The sequence below is a fragment of the Oryzias latipes genome, chromosome 19, assembly GCF_053564925.1.
Source record: "Oryzias latipes strain Hd-rR chromosome 19, Olatipes_Hd-rR_3.1".
Taxonomy (NCBI): Eukaryota; Metazoa; Chordata; class Actinopteri; order Beloniformes; family Adrianichthyidae; genus Oryzias; species Oryzias latipes.
In genome coordinates this window covers 2372371-2389605 of record NC_136255.1, presented here as the reverse complement: position 1 = coordinate 2389605, position 17235 = coordinate 2372371, and the positions used below count along the sequence as shown (strand labels likewise).

The 17235-nt window shown below is 42.0% G+C and overlaps 1 protein-coding gene across 2 annotated transcripts in view; it reads right to left on the bottom strand.

The window, feature by feature from the left end:
• Positions 1-9713, bottom strand: part of jmjd1cb (jumonji domain containing 1Cb) — a 98430-nt gene extending 88717 nt beyond the window's left edge. For both annotated transcript variants that reach the window (XM_023949613.2, XM_023949614.2), the window contains exon 1: positions 9309-9713. In XM_023949613.2, the coding sequence (XP_023805381.1) occupies positions 9309-9464 (156 nt within the window). In that variant the 5' untranslated portion in view covers positions 9465-9713. The remainder of the gene's footprint in view (positions 1-9308) is intronic.
• Between the last annotated feature and the right edge of the window lie 7522 nt (positions 9714-17235).

The window sequence follows — 17235 nt, the reverse complement described above, 5'->3', positions numbered from 1 at the left end:
GGGATGAATAATAAATAAATGATCTCACTCTTGGAATCAAAGTCCCAGCTGTGTTTTCAGTCACACTTTGTAGTCTAGACTAAAAGGAGACAAAGATTCACCTTGAGAGCAGCACCATTTTCTAAAGGATTAACAATACAGCTCAGATCTGCAGTCAAAGGTTTGAATTCAATTAATAAACCCCGTCTTCTCCACGGTACATACGGGTACCGTGTCTTTGGCTATATGCCAAGCGACCACTTCAGTGATTGTTCTCCACCGTGCCCCTTTCCTAGGGATGGGTACCGAGCCCCAGGGCAACATTCTTCAAGACCGCAGTACCGTTAAGATCAACGATTCTGCTATCGGTACGGGAGAAGTCACTTTTATTTGTGTCCCACAAGATATAAACTAGGGCTGTGACGGTGTGGGAAATCCGTGTCCCTGATTGGTCAAAGTTCAACTGGTGTAATTTTCAACGCCGCACATTTTGTACGTAAAGCCTGTAAACGGTCGTAGAACCGTGCGTGTTCTGTGTGAAATGTGTGATCGCAGAAGACCCGAAAAGCGCATTTACACGCGTGAGGGCAGTGTGAACGTGGCTTGAACAGCTCCTGAACCGGCTAAACATTAATACAAATGCTGACAGAAGCAGCAGTGTGGTTTGCACACACCAAGACGTGTTAAGTTATAATTATTTAAACACATTTTCAAAGCTTAGGAATGTGGATGTAAATAATTCTCTTCTAAAAGCACCATATTTTTTTAACAGAGAATAGGTATTTTCCAGCAAAAACAGGTCAGAATATTATAAACAGTCTTTGGTCTCCAGCAGAGCGTGACTGCAGATCCTCGCTGCGCCCGTTCCGTCTGCTTTCCTGCCTTTGCAGAGCGGAGCTGCAGTCTGGGGCTGAAGGAGTTAAGTTCTTGCAGTGGGTGAACTCAAAGGAACTGCTATTCACGTGGCTAAGCTACTGTTGCTATGGGAGAAAGGCCAGACGGAGCAGAAAGAAACCTCTCTCTCTCAAACCAAACCATTAATAAGAGTACCCAGCTCTTCAATTCGCTCCCTCTCTCCTTTTCTTCATTTTTTAAATGGCATGCAGCCTTTCACAATCCCCTGTCTCCTCCCTTCTTCTCATCTCTTTCTGCATTTCAGTAATATCAGAATGCCAGTGAGGACTCATAAACCGCACAATCTGACAGCAAGGAAGCCAGAAGAAAATACCGCCACCCGCCCAGTTTGGACAGGACTTTTTAATTTGTTGGCCTTAAGCTTTTTAAAAAACAGAAGAAAAAAAAACGACCTGAGGAAGACAAAGAGGTTCTGGCTGATGGAAAACACAAGAGCAGCAGCTGCATTCAACTATTTCTGGATTCAAACCTTGAAACGCATCAACGGTCCATCATTTCATGCAGATTTCTTTGAATCTGCTGGACTCCAAAAACAAATTCCAGCTTACTTGAAAAGTTTTTGGGTTTTATTTATTTTCCTTGAAGTGGGACCTACCTGAGTATGCGCCAAATCAGTGAGAAGACGGTTTTTACTTTGCTTTTTATTAGTACCAAAGAGCTATGAGCCAACATCTTAATATACAAATATACCATCAACTGTGTACCAAAAAAAAAACAAAAGAACAAGAAAACGAGTGCAGTCCCAAAGAAACGGCCGTATGTGCAAGCTCACTAACATCCAAAGAAAACTCATCTGACGAGAAAGACGCTGAAGCTCAAAAAGACGTAGCCAAGCTAGGTTTCAAACTCGTCACAACCCGACAAAGCTTTGCTGCACAACTGTGGAGTCTCACTATGTGCTAGACGAGTCGCCACAGCCTGCTTGACTTGAATCAAGACTTTCACGCACAGAGTTACACAGCAGAGGGAAAAGTGCCCAACAGGACTGTACAACATTTAGAAAACATGCGATACACACATCTGCTTTGGTTTTATCTTTCCTATTAACACCAGACAACACACAGTTTACAAAGACAACAACAAGCTAAGGGGGAATCAAATTAAATGCATTTCTTTTCCAACAATCTGAAACAAAAGGTTAGCACTGCCAATAAACAAAACCTGCTAAACAAACCTGCTCTACCAAAAGAACATTTTCCCTGATGCTTCCTTACTTTGTCCAACAAAAACTCATGGAACCAAATTCAACCAGTGGCAAAACCAAAAAACCCTGCAGCTGACCTGTTAGCGATGAGTTCAGCATCATAAAGTAGAACTGAGAAATGCATCAAAATTAACAATGCAAAGGTTCACATCTATGTTTTAAGAAGTTCTCTCTGTTAATTTACCAAGAACTACAGAGTACAAAGAGGGCCTTCTCTTATGCGGACTATGTAACTTTGACCACAGCGATGCATGTTCTCGTCTGTGTTATTATTGTTAGTGGTAATCTCAATGCTGAAGAGAGTCATTTGGGCAAAAGCATCATGGTCCTAAAAGCATAAGGCGGCTCTCCTATGGAGAAGGCGTGTGGAGGCTGAGAACACCGTCACACATGATGATACATGTGTGAAATCTCTGGCTGCACGGCCCTTTATAATATCCCCATACAATCTTAATGCAATAGTTACTACACAATCTTTGGTCGACCCTAAAAGGCCTTTAAGGAAACGTGGCTCGTTTCTGTTTAGGACATGAAACTTATTTTTGCTGCTTCCTGGTGGGATTCCAGTTTTTCAGCTTCTCTCTGATTTACTTACTGTGGCTCAAGTTTCCTTATTTCCTGTGGTCAGATATCTAGAATGACGAGCACCAGCATCAAATAGGAGAAAGGGGTTTGGAGCACAGAAGTATGAATATGTGACGGAGGATTAACGCTTTCAAACTATTATCCGTTTTGTTTCCCCTTCATGTTTCACAAAACCTTCCACTTTTTTTTAGGTCGTGATCCTCAAAAATCTGTTTTTGCCTTGAAGACAACAAAAAGTATCCGAGTTAGTTCCAGATAATAGAAAAGTAGAGCACGGCTAGTGTGGCTTATCCTGCATTTAGGAATTTTTAAGCTTGAAACTATTTAGGTCTCCCATTTTCCTAAATTCGCTTTTTGTTGTTTTGTTTTTGCGAGACCACAGCAGCAGGTAAACATGCGAGTTAAATATATTCCCAGAGTTATCTAGGAAGTCTGCAGAAGCCTTTATGACTGCTGTATGTGGCAATGTGTCAAGAAGATTTAGTGCCGCGTGTGCGCCGGTCCGTGAGCCTCACTGAACTGGGGGAAGGGGAAAATCCAACCATACCATCCAGGATTCATCTTACACTCAGTATTCTGTTTGTTTTCTGGTGCCTTAGGAGACAAAGTTCCAACACATATCCAGTTACTGTGCAATCAAAACACTGTTTCACATGGATGTCAGATGAAAAACTACAGCTCAGTGCATTACTGTTCAGCAGAGAACCCATTGTCAACAATATTGCTGTGTTTATTTCTGTAACTGCACTAAAACCTCACTCTGGTGAAAGCACCGAGTCTCAGTAAGGCCTCATGACAGCAATGAGTTCAGCCGCCTCCAAACAGGAACATTGCAGGTCTTCAGGAATACACGGCTTTAGCTTTTGCATCTCCATACAGTTGGTTTACCTTCAAGAGCGTCCCTCCTTCCTTCTTTTACTAAAGCAGTGTTTCTGTAGACAGCAGCAGAAAGGTGAGTAGAAAGGGAAACGAGGCACCAGCTTTTACCAGCTTTGACATGACTCAATTCCCCCTGCTTCATTGGCCCATGGCATGCTCTCCAAGGGTGTTGGAAGAGGGGAAAACATGTCCTGTGCAAGACCACAGCAAACCAAAGTGGAAAACCCTGTATGATGTACACTAGATAGATAAAAAAGGATCATTTAAATGAATAAATAGGAAGTTTAATGATTAATGGTTTTGTTTGTTTGGCTAAAAGATGAAAATGAAGAGTTGTAGTTCAACCTCCACCCCTGAGGTCAAGAAGGAACAACAGATTTATATACTGATTAGGAGACAATACTTTAGTTTTTAGAATCAGTAAGATAGATCTGGATTTTTGACAGCTCAAACTCCAAGAACAGCTCAGTAATGTAACTAGCAAACCCAACCATGAGCTCCCATCCCCTTAATGTTGACACGATTCTGCTCCTGGACTGACGACAGAGAACAAAGAGCCGCATTAAAGGCCCAATCCTACCAGAGACGTTGTGACTCTGGTCAACAGCGGTACAAACCCATAGCTGTGGTACTTGTTTTGTAACCATTGACCGTCTATGAGAACTGGACCGAGTGACCCCTCCCCTCTGGTTTCCAAATAGAAGTACCCACTGGTTCCAAGAAGCCAAATTCCCATAGATGCCTACAGAGAAATAAACAGCTGTTACCCAGTTATTCTATTGGTCAGGAGAACCATTCCAGCTCCAATACCCTTCTGCAACATCTTCTGGACCAATCACTGCTTACTGACGACGTCTGACTCCAACATGGCAGCATTTGCATCGTGACTTCATTTGGTTGAAGCCTGAAGTAAGGCCCTTTCACACTCACCCGGTCCAGTTCTCTGATACAGTCAATGATTAAAGCCAGACATAGAGGTCCCACTGAAAGCACAAACAATCTGCTGTGCTTTTATGTTCCTGTACGCCGGGACCCAGACCAATCAATCTACACAGTGAAAAACAGAAGGCAGGACCTGTTTGAAAGGGGGGGGGGGGGGGGGGGGATGTTTGCTGCTGTCCCAACAAAATAAAAAAATACTTCAACAGCATTGAACAAGGCCAAGACATTGCAGATCTGCATAGGTCCATTGATTCCATTATCTAAATGAATAACTTTGTACACATTGTTATATTAATTTTTACATGGCGCTCTGCTCAAAGGACCGCCCTCAGTGGGATGGTACATGGAAACCTGACACTTTGTGTGCCCATGCGGATCACTGTCGGTGGAACCGAGGTTCCAAGTGTATGTGAATTTCGGTTCTCTCAATGAAATGGAAGAAACACAAAGTGGATTCAGCCCTTCTTAGCCTGAATCTAACCTTTAGATGAGGGTGGGCAATTCTGGTCCTGGAGGGTCAGTGTTCCTGCAGGTTTTTGGTCTTTCCTTGCTTTAACACAACCATGACAAACATGACTGTGTCATCAACAGAGTTGTGCAGACCTTGGTGATGTGGGGATGATGATTGTTAATTAAAATCCGGTGTGTTGAAACAGGGAAATATCTAAAACCTACAGGACACCGGTCCTTGAGAACCGGAATTGCCCACCCCTGCTTTAGATCATTAAAGCCACTAAACATTGTCTACAGAAAATACCCAGAAGTACCTCTATACATGGTTATTTGAGTTTTTTTTTGTAAATTCTAAAATGAGGAAGCCACTGTTTATATGTGATTAAAGCAATAATAATTTTAGGAATCAATTTTAAAATCGTTTCAGTTTTTTCATCTATTGGTTAAAAAGGGTTGATGTTTTACAACTAAATGCTGTGACGTTTTTCCCGTTTGAGTTGAGGCAAAGTTACAGTCTGTCCAGCTTTGGCTTTCAGCGGGACCCATCTTTGAAAACGAACACCTTTAGGTTCACTTTTCTAATTTATATTAGGCCAGTCTTCAGGGGACTTCATAAGGAAGCACACAAAAAACAGAGTAAACTGTGGACACTTTTAAATGTAGCACGTCTGCTCAGAACTGCTCATTTACCTTGGAAAGTATCAAACCTAAATGAAATAACGATATAGTTGACGTTGGTTTATGGTGATACATGAGTAGAAATTAGACAAAAAGACATTTCGTCTTTTAAATACAAATTCTAATCTGCCACAAAGGCAATATTTTCTAAAATGGTCAGAGGGAAGCAGCAGAACCGTAAACATCCTTACACATGTACACTTGAAGATGAAAGCGGCTCTCCTGCCACGTTAACTCTCAGCCCATGTTTGTGCTCCCAACAACGCTGCTATTCAAAAGCCAGCTCCCTCTCAGTAAACTGCAGCACTGCACTAATCATGCATGGATGGATGTGGAAGGTTCTTCCCCGGTCACATCCATCACTTTCTGCTGATCAGCAGCACAGATGAAGCCCACTTTCCAAAAACAAACCAGCAGTGGTGCTACTGTACATCCACTGTAAAGTCAAACAAAGGAGACAAACTGGTTACCCTCCTCTCTTCATTCACAGAGAATCCAGAGGAGTGTGGTGGTTTCATGCTTCCTGGGTTCAGCTTTACCGGTGAGCACTCAGCAGGATTCTTACAAGAAGCAGAAACCGAAAGACGCACCCCAATGAAAATCTGGATTTTGGCGTTTTTAACATGTTCTTGTGACATTTTTCTGACTATGGAGAACGTTTATTAAGAAAACGAAGAATAAAATTGCATCTCTGAGTATTTCTGCATTCAAATCGTAGCATATCAGGAGCAGAATAAAAAATGCCGCTTGAAAAAGCGTGTAGTTGTTCCGTAGAAGCTACAACGACAAGCCAGAGGATCCCTGCTCTGCTCCATTCTGATCATCCACTGTCAGACAAATACATCCATGAACGTCTTTGTTTTTCTGGTCTGAGCTGGAGTCTGGATCTAAACTATACAGCTGGATAGCTCTGATATCACTCGCTAACTTTGCTGCAGCGCTAGCGATTGGTTGGAGGTTAAATGACCACGCTTTGAAAATGCGTAAATGTGTAAATGTTTGTCTGAACGTGCACAACAGCTCCCAAAAACCCGCGATTCCAGCAGAAGTTGGGCAGGATCAGAGTCTGTTCGTTGATGTTCAGCTTGTTAACGGATTTTCAAAACTGATTACTGGAATGTAATGATCAACATACACACTTTAGTTTTTCTGTTCCTTTGGACTGTGAGGAACAGAGAATTATTATTCAATTATTATTTAAGGCCCACTATAAATAAAACTTTTTCAGAAAGCCACCAGAAGCCTCAGAATATAGACAGACTCCAGACTAACTGGACCCTCAAAAGTCCTGTGTGAACACCTCAAAGATACCCTCTGAGCCCCGGGCTTCTCTGACCAGGCCTTTCCCTAATGGGTCTCAATCCACACCACGACTCGGCACCCATCCGACGTGAGGGTTAGCCCTTCAAAAGACCATTTCAGACAACCCTGCCCCTCTGAATGCCCCTACAATTAGAGGGGTAGGGGAAGACTCGGACATTGTAACTTCTCGACTGTTACCTGCGATCAACATAAATCAGCTGATTCTGACGTGGAGAAAAGCAGCTTTTCATTTGAAACATATGTAACGCGTAAAGTCACTTTAATTTAAAGCGAACGCTGTAAATTAAAGTATGTTTGATGTCCTTTATGAACAGCAGCACTGGTTTTATAAAATAAAAAACACACAGTTTAAATCAAATCTCACTCTGGGTTTCTGTTAGTTTTTAATGTAAAAATGTGTAGATGTATTTAGTCAAAGCTCTTCTTTTGTTCCGCTTAAAACGCAAACAAGTAAAAATGCTTTTATAGCAGGAATGGGACGTTTTCCTCTTTAATCAAACTGATTCAGGAATCTAGCAGCAATACTCCGTCATAACTGATAACAGTTCAGAGATGCAGGAATCTGCGGTGTTAGACCTGATAACGCGTGTGTCTTATTACTCAAGCGGTAGATTCTGACATCTGTGGAGTAACAGTAAGGTAATCATGAGCAGAGGTAAAGAGTCCTTCTGCAGGGACTTTCTTTTGTCTGGGAACACATTTTAGCTTCAACGGTTTGAAGAATTTCCTCCATTTTACATCCGTGTGAAATAAAGTCATACATCCGGATTCCTTGAAACACCACAATCAATGGATGGACAGTGAAACGCGACATTTGAGTGTTTCCATGTGTGACCACAAACAGTGACAAAGACCTGACAGCTTGGCTTGATACACTTCTAATCTAATCTTGAATCCTTCACCACTGTATTCACTCAGCCAGTTAAGCCCCTTACTAATGAGACTGTACCCCATTGTAAGGATTAAACCAGGACACTACTCTGCCTAAATCATATCACACGCGACGACCGGTTCGACAAAGGATTTGGGAAGCAAGGACCAAGCTGTTCAAGAAAAAAGTACACATTTTCCCCTGCAAACCCTTTGGTTGTGACACTTGAAGGGATCCACTGAGTTAAGTAGACGTCTTATGGGTACATCATAATATTAGGAAAACAATTAGGCTGACTTGTCTGGTTTCTTATGAAAAAAGCTAAGCAGGAAATCACAAACACAAACCTGTCACTTATGCTGGCCGGGTTTCAACAAAATACAACCAAAAGACAACAGATGTCTTTCCAATTACCGGAGACAAAGGCGCCTTCACTTCACATGCCAGCGTGTGATGATTTATCTGATGACTTGCTAACATGTGCCGATGAAGGACGCATGTACCACCAGAAAAGGTACCAAACAGTCCAGTGGGAGCTGTGCTTTGGAGTATCCGCACAGGCTGAGAGGAGGCATCTCAGAACAAAAGAAAACTGATGATCCAGTCAGATCAGTGCAATGCTGCGTATTTTCCAGCCAGGAGCCTGACAGCCCATTATTTGCTGCTTCGGGCATGATTATTGTGATGATTAAAAGACAGGAGCACTGCCTGCATCCACGTACAAGCAGCCAATGAGACCCAGTTTGTGACCACGCAGACAGTCCTTCAGGACACATCGACCATTGTTCCGCCTGCAGCTGGACACTTTTTGCCAGAATTCCTGCACAGGTCGATCATGGGGGTTATTATCGGACAGACGGAGGGAGCGGGAATCACGAAAGGAGGTGGATCATTTCGCTCAGGTGAAAACCGATCACCCTGCAGGAGAAGCTGCAGAGCGCCAGCTTCCGTCAGCTGATGATGAGCGGTGTGCCGCGGATGAAGGCGCCCGGACGGACGGACGGACGGACGGGCGTTCTGCCACGCGCCGCCACGGTCTGAGGATGAGGATGGCAGCTGTTAGAAAACGGGGCGCCGGGACATTTCAGGGGATCTAGGATCCGCAGTGGAGGTTCCGCGGGATGTAATGTTGACAGAGTTGAAATAAATGGACAGCAGAGAGAGAGAGAGAGAGCTGTCTGGACACACACTGCATGTTTGCTTCCCATCACCCCCTGCTGTTCGTCTGCCCCCCCCCCCCCCCCTCCCCGGCTCACCGAGCGGTCTGAAGACCGGGGGATTGAACCGAACTCACGAAACGAACACGAAACCATGACAAAAACCCCGAGCGAGACAGCAGGACAGCCCGATGTAGAGCCGCCAGCCTGTTCCCGGGAGCGGGATAATCCAGCAGCGCGAGCTAGCTAACAGCCCCGATTCCCCCCCGTTCGCTGTAGCCACACAAACGTAGAAAATGAGGACAAACCGCCTTTTTCTTACCGTAAGGTCGACTGGGTCGCCGTCACGGTGGTTCACAGCCCGTATAACCCCGGACCTCCACGGCCACCGGGCGATGGTGCCCAGTTCCGGCGGCTCGTCCCCGCCGACACAGAGGAACCGCTTCCCGACCAGCTCCGGCCGAGCCTCGACTGCCATGGCCCTTCACTGGCCAGTCCCCCCACCCCCCCGAGAAAAACTTCCCAACCACGACGCCCTTACAGACCTGTTATGGGCGACATTAAAGTAGCTATCTAAAAAGCGTCCAGCGGTACAAAGAAAAACAAAAACGTAATTAGTGTCTAAAATGTGAAAAACCAGCCAGGGGGATTTAAACGTAGAGCAGTCTCCACCCGCTCGAGCGGCAGCCTCTTTCCTTCCAGCCTTAAAAAAAAAAAAAAAAAAAACGCTGGAGCCGCATCACAGCTGCCATCCATGCGCGTGTTTCTCCGCTCAATCCCAAAGCATTACCAGACCGCAGAACGGCTGTATTCTTCCGCTGAACGGAACCCTTTGGATCGGTGTTTTTCTCCAGTTTCCCAGCAGAATTTACTACTGTTTATTCTGCTGATCTAGTCTAGTGCCTGCCTCGTTTTTCCCAGAGCCACGGTGGTTTCACCTTCCCCTACTACTTTGTTGTAGTCCTGCTGGTGCAGCAACATTCTTTAGGGTATTAGGAAAGGCATAAAGATGGGAATTCAATTCTTTTCATGACACTTTACCATAAACTGTTTAAAAACCTAATCGAATCACGCTTACATGTTCTTGATTTGCCTGATATCACAGGATAAAATGAAAGGACACATTATAAACACATTTTATTTTAGTTCCTCATCTACAGGAAAAGCTTTGGTAGGTCTTTAAAAACTGCTAAATCTGAATTGATCATCTTCTAGACCAACTTTTTTAAATCAAATGGGACAATCATATCCTAAACTAGGAATATGGAAAAACAGATATGTTATCATATTTATTTAAACTCCTGAATGCTTTATAAAAAAAAGAAATGTCTTAAAAACACGCTCCAGTTAAAATGGTCTTTTTGGTGTTTTTAAAATGTTTTTATTGCATTTTTCTGATGATGGAGGACATACATAAAGAAAATTAAGATTTTCTGAGTATTTCTTTAAACCAGTCACGTTAAGTTGGTGATGAAGTGTAAGTTAGCAGAAGAGAGTGCAAACAGATGGATGAAGGGAAGTAGGGGCGGGCTTCCTCCGCACCAACAGGCTCGCCAACAGCTAACAGGTGAATTTCCAATGAACTCCTGCCGCTCTGCAGAAACTTTGTCCTAGAAAACGTTTAAACATCAAAACGGCATCATCATAATTAAAAGACCACTGCTTTAAAAGTAGATCAAAAGATGATTGCAGAGGGACTTTAACTTTGACGGTGACTTGAAATGCTCCTATGAGTCAGGATATGAGGTCAGATGGATGTTTAGTCATCTCTCCCATCTGACCACAGATACCCAGAAGACCAGCTGAGCTGTGGATGGAGGTTCTGCTTCACAGTATCTAAAAGTCTGGAATTTAACAAATTGAAACGTGAAGAAATGCAGAGAAAACTTTCATGAATATGTATGGAACAAAAATATGATTTTTTAAAAAGTAATACATAAATGTACAAATCAATTGGAAAAAGAGGAAGAAATGAAACTGCACTTTTTGTAAACTATTGAATAAACAAATGAAATAGAAACCATTTCCACACACATACTAACATGTTGACACGATTATTTTCACTTAATAAATAGGGTATAAGAGGATCTCTCATCAAAATCATTCATTACTGGGTAAAATAGTTTATAGACATTGAAGAAGCATCCCGCGATTATTTGTTTTGCATCTTTTTAAACAGGTTTTTACTATATCTGTGACATTCCTTTAATGCTGGTTCTGTTTTGGTTTCTTTGGGCCAGATATTTATGAAACAAAATCTGACACACCAAAAACGCTTAACACAATAACACACCTTCCTTAAGACAAAAGCCAAGAATCCAAGTTACATTCAGTGATTCACATCAGATAGAACACATTTCCCCCTGTTTGTATGGAAGCGATTATGTAGCATAAATAAAAAGCAAAGTCAAAACCAGAAATGCTTTTTCATTTTCAAAATGAAGCTGCATTTTTTGACTCAAAAATATAATGAAAAAGCAATACTTCAAAATGCTTTTTCATTTCCTTCCTCAACACAGCTTATTCTGTCACTTAATTAAAATTAAAATGAAAATGGTATTTGACATTTCATTTTCAAGACGTTCCATGGTAAATGTGTAGCATAATTCATTTAGAAATGTCTAATTTGACCATTAAAATGGATTAATAGAAATGCTTTTTAATTTTCAAAATGAAGCTGCATTTTTTGACTCAAAAATATAATGAAAAAGCAATACTTCAAAATGCTTTTTCATTTCCTTCCTCAACACAGCTTATTCTGTCACTTAATTAAAATTAAAATGAAAATGGTATTTGACATTTCATTTTCAAGACGTTCCATGGTAAATGTGTAGCATAATTCATTTAGAAATGTCTAATTTGACCATTAAAATGGATTAATAGAAATGCTTTTTAATTTTCAAAATGAAGCTGCATTTTTTGACTCAAAATTAAAAAGAAAAAGCAATATTTCAAAATGCTTTTTCATTTCCTTCCTCAATACAGCTTATTCTGTCACTTAATTAAAATGATAAATAAAATGGTATTTGACATTTCATTTTCAAAAAGGTCCCTGGTAAATGTGTACCAAAATTCATTTAGAAATGTCTCATTTGACAATTAAAATGGATTAACAGAAATGCTTTTTAATTTTCAAAATGTAGCTGCATTTTTTGACTCAAAATTAAAAAGAAAAAGCAATATTTCAAAATGCTTTTTCATTTTATACTTAAAACCGCTTATTCTGTGTCATAATTAAAATGAAAATGCAAAGAGGGGATTGCATTTGCATTTTAACATCCACCCCGCGCAAGTTGTCACAATATTCAATTCGAAAAAGCATTAGCAGAGGGGAGGCGGGGCGATGACGTCACTGCTCTCTCTGTGTGTCCGGCTGCTGACTGACGCACACACGCGCACCAAGAGCAGACTGTGTTAGCGGCAGAGACGAGGGTTTTGTGATGGTTGTGAACTTCTGATGAGTTTCCACAGCTTCTCAGGACTACATAACAGCATGTCCGCCTTCTGCGGTCCTCCTCCTGACCCACCGCGGACAAGCTTTGTTCTTCGGACCGCCAGCTGCCTTCACACAGCGGAGCGCAAAGCTCCCGATGATCGCTGAGGCGGAAATGCTGCTGCGATCTGAGAAACCATCATATGAGTTTGTGTTTCCAGTGGTGTCCAGAACAAAATAAAGACTGATGTAATTCACAGATATTTACACCTTGATCTGCAGCTTCGCGGTGAATTTGCTGTTTGATGACAGCTGGAGCTCCATCAACAGATAGCAGATTTCTCGATGCTAAACGTTGCTGGTTGGACCAAAAACACTCACTCAGCGCTAAGCTGCAGGAGACTATCTTCATAATGTGCTTTTATTACAGTAATGCTAATATTTTACGGCCTGCTCTGCTCGATTATATGTTTTTAAATCCGTGCGGTCAGACGACGCTAAAGTTGGCTTACGATTCACAGCTTCTGATTCGCGAGGGAGCTAAAGGAACATTCTGCTGCATTTTTCACATTAAGATTACGTAAAACCGGGTCCTGTTCAAAAACCGCTGGACCTGGCCAGCTCAAACCTGGATTCCTGGATCTTAATAAATCAAACAGCAAATTCACCGCAAAGCTGCAGATAAATGTGTAAATATCTGTGAATTACATCAGTCTTTATTTTGTTCTGGACACCACTGGAAACACAAATTCATATGATGGTTTCTCAGATCGCAGCAGCATTTCCGCCTCAGCGATCATCGGAGCTTCGCGCTCCGCTGTGTGAAGGCAGCTGGCGGTCCGAAGAACAAAGCTTGTCCGCGGTGGGTCAGGAGGAGGACCGCAGAAGGCGGACATGCTGTTATGTAGTCCTGAGAAGCTGTGGAAACTCATCAGAAGTTCACAACCATCACAAAACCCTCGTCTCTGCCGCTAACACAGTCTGCTCTTGGTGCGCGTGTGTGCGTCAGTCAGCAGCCGGACACACAGAGAGAGCAGTGACGTCATCGCCCCGCCTCCCCTCTGCTAATGCTTTTTCGAATTGAATATTGTGACAACTTGCGCGGGGTGGATGTTAAAATGCAAATGCAATCCCCTCTTTGCATTTTCGTTTGAATTATGACACAGAATGAGCGGTTTCAAGTATAAAATGAAAAAGCATTTTGAAATATTGCTTTTTCTTTTTAATTTTGAGTCAAAAAATGCAGCTACATTTTGAAAATTAAAAAGCATTTCTGTTAATCCATTTTAATTGTCAAATGAGACATTTCTAAATGAATTTTGGTACACATTTACCAGGGACCTTTTTGAAAATGAAATGTCAAATACCATTTTATTTATCATTTTAATTAAGTGACAGAATAAGCTGTATTGAGGAAGGAAATGAAAAAGCATTTTGAAATATTGCTTTTTCTTTTTAATTTTGAGTCAAAAAATGCAGCTTCATTTTGAAAATTAAAAAGCATTTCTATTAATCCATTTTAATGGTCAAATTAGACATTTCTAAATGAATTATGCTACACATTTACCATGGAACGTCTTGAAAATGAAATGTCAAATACCATTTTCATTTTAATTTTAATTAAGTGACAGAATAAGCTGTGTTGAGGAAGGAAATGAAAAAGCATTTTGGTGGATTGCTTTTTCATTATATTTTTGAGTCAAAAAATGCAGCTTCATTTTGAAAATGAAAAAGCATTTCTGGTTTTGACTTTGCTTTTTATTTATGCTACGTAATCGCTTCCATATGTTTGAGCCCGATGTACGTGTTGTAATTCTGAGTCAGACGATGGTTGTTGTGTACACGCAGTTTAAGAAAACACAATCATCAGTGAAGACTATCTACACTCTGCTTGTGGTGCTTAAAAGGGCCCAAAGAAAGACCAAAGCCATGGTACTTCATCACTGGATGTAGAAGATGGTAAATGGTGTGTACTTGTAAAGCGCTTTTCTACCTTCCTTGAAGGCCCAAAGTGCTTTACAGTCACAGTGCCATTGAACCATTCTCACACACATTCACACACACTGATTGCGGCTTTGCTGCCAAACACTGGCACCAACCTTCCATCAGAGGCTAGATGGGGTTCAGTGTCTTGGGTTCAGTGTCTTGCCCAAGGACACTTCGACGGGCAAGCAAGAATCGAGAATTGAACCTGAAATCTTCCGACTGGAGGCCGACCGCCCTAACCCTGCACTATGGCCGCCCTACAAGAAGAGAACTGGACTGAGTGGCCACTCCCGCATGGCGTTCCAAACAGGAAGTACCCGGTGGCTCCAAGAAGCCAAAATTCCATTCCTTCTATGGAGAAATAAACAGCTGTTAGTCATTCTGTTGGTCAGAAGAACTGGTTCTGGTTCTGATACCTTTTATATAAGAACTAATATAGAACTAAAGTTATATATTGACCAATAAATGTATGCAGCCTCATGTCCAACGTTGAAAAGGTTTGATTGACAGCTGCACAGCCCTCTTGTTAGTGGAAGGGGTGTGGCCTTCGAAAAGCTTGCTCCTAATTGGTGAGAGTGGTTGTCATAGAAACACGGAGCCAACACAGACCAATCACTGCTTACTGATGACATCTGGCTCCAACATGGCTGCATCCGTATTGTGAAAAAAACGGCGACTGCATTGATTTCAATTGGTTGAAGCAGGAAGTAAGCCATTTTTATGGGTGACATCACAATCCCTCACTCCACTTTTCAGATGCGTCTTTACCCTGGTCTTTAGAAAACTTAAAATATTGTAGCATTTATTAACATGTAGTAATTAGATGCAATCTGAACGAGACGAGAAATATCATTGTGTGCATTCCTTCTGTATTCTTTTTGTATTGACTTAAAATGTGTTTGTGTGTGGTGTGTTTTGGTGCATGTGGATTGTGGCAAGGCCTGGAGCATCCTCTGGGGTGAATCAAAGGAAAAGGAGGAGGAAAGAGAAAAATGGGATAAAACGATGGTAGAACTGTGGAGAAGCACTGAGAGAAACACCTTGATGAGATGCGGCCAAAAAAGGAAAACTAAAGTCATTAGAAGGAACAACCAGGAAAAAGAAGAAAAGCTAAAGTGGACCAAGAGAGTCTCTTAGCAACCAGATCAAGAATGAAAGGGGAAAAGCTTGGTGGCCACTTCAGACATTTCACAGTCAAACCAAGGAGAAGAACACTACTGAAGAGTTCAAATGAGCAAACAGACAAACTAATGAGATGCACATAAACCAGACAGAGCAAATGAATCTGAGCAACAGGTTGTAAAGTCAAGAACTCTGTGCTGGATTTTTTTTAAATCCTATTCTACCAGAGGAATCTTAAGGAGAGCAAGAAAGATCACAGTGACTAAATAAAGCTGTGAGTTAATCTAACACTTACAAAAACATGATTTAAAATGGTGGGCTTTGAAATTGTTAACAGTCTCAGTCTTTGGAACCAAGGAAATATAACTTAAGTTGGATCAAAAACTGTATGTTTATTATTCCAACGGCTGAGCAGACAGACAGGAGCTGAAGGCTTCTTGTGTTGGACATATTTTACTGTTACAACAAGGGTTGTGGGTCTTCCAACACGCTAGATTTGTATTTGAATACATCCCTTTCTGGAATTGAGGATAAACTTTATTCATTTTGATAACATTTTACTCCTTTTTTTTCATTGTACCGGACAGAAAAGAAGAAGAGGAAAGAAGGGAGAGATGTTGGAGACGGGGGGTAAGGACACAGAAGAAAGGGGGAGAAGAGGAGATAAGGAAATCTGGAGGAGGATTACAGAGGTGGTGGGGGTGGGGGTTAGAATCATAAAGCAGCAAGATGCTGGAGGATTATCACCATTACTGTCTGGTGTAAATGTTAGTCAAAAGGGGCGGGGCCTGTCCACACACAAACACACTCAAGTGTTACAATCATACCTGTTGGCTCCAAAAATCTTCACATACAATCATGTCAGCATGTACTGAACACAACTACAGTTCACACACACACACATGCACACAGACCAACACATGGAACCTGAAACAGAACACCAATGGGAGACCTTTCTGTGCGGGGTTTGCATGTTCACTCTGGCTTTCCCCCTCCATCCAAAAACATGCTTCCTTGGTTGCTAAATTGTCCGTAGGTGTGAATGTGAGTGTGCACGGGTGTGTGATTGTGGCCCTGTGTCAGACTGGTGACCTGTCCAGGATGCCCCCAGCCTTCGCCCTGGAGTGGCCAGGATAGGCTCCAGCAGCCCTGTGACCCAGAAGGGAACAAAATGGGTTTAGAAGATGAATGAAAAGAAGACGAATAAGCAAGTAATATAAAAAGTATTTGTCCTATATCTGACACTACATTCTAGTAGATAAATTACTTTGAAGAAACTCATATTGTGTTGTCGGCATAAAATACTAAACTTCAAGCCATTTTATATTGATTCTGTGTTTTCCCCGTTCTTTCTTTGTTTGTACAAAGTCAGTGTTTTTTTTTTTCCAAAAAGATTCACTGCACTCCTGAAGGTTCCCCAACACAATGAACAGCTGTTGCTTATTGCAATTTTCGTCATGAACCTGTTTCATTTTTCATCTCCATAGTAAAATGTTTCAGACAAAAAGACGGGACCAGCTGTGAGTGTTTTGGGGTTGGACCTGGAGCCGTGAGGCTCTCTGAGGGGGTTATGATGGTCTGATGCCGCACCGCCAGGCTGTGTTGCTGGAGAAGCTCCACTGGGAATCTCCCTCTCAATGCTGCACACTTCTGCAGCTGCCTTTATGAATGACAAGTAGCTACAACCCCCCCCCCCCCCCCCCCACCT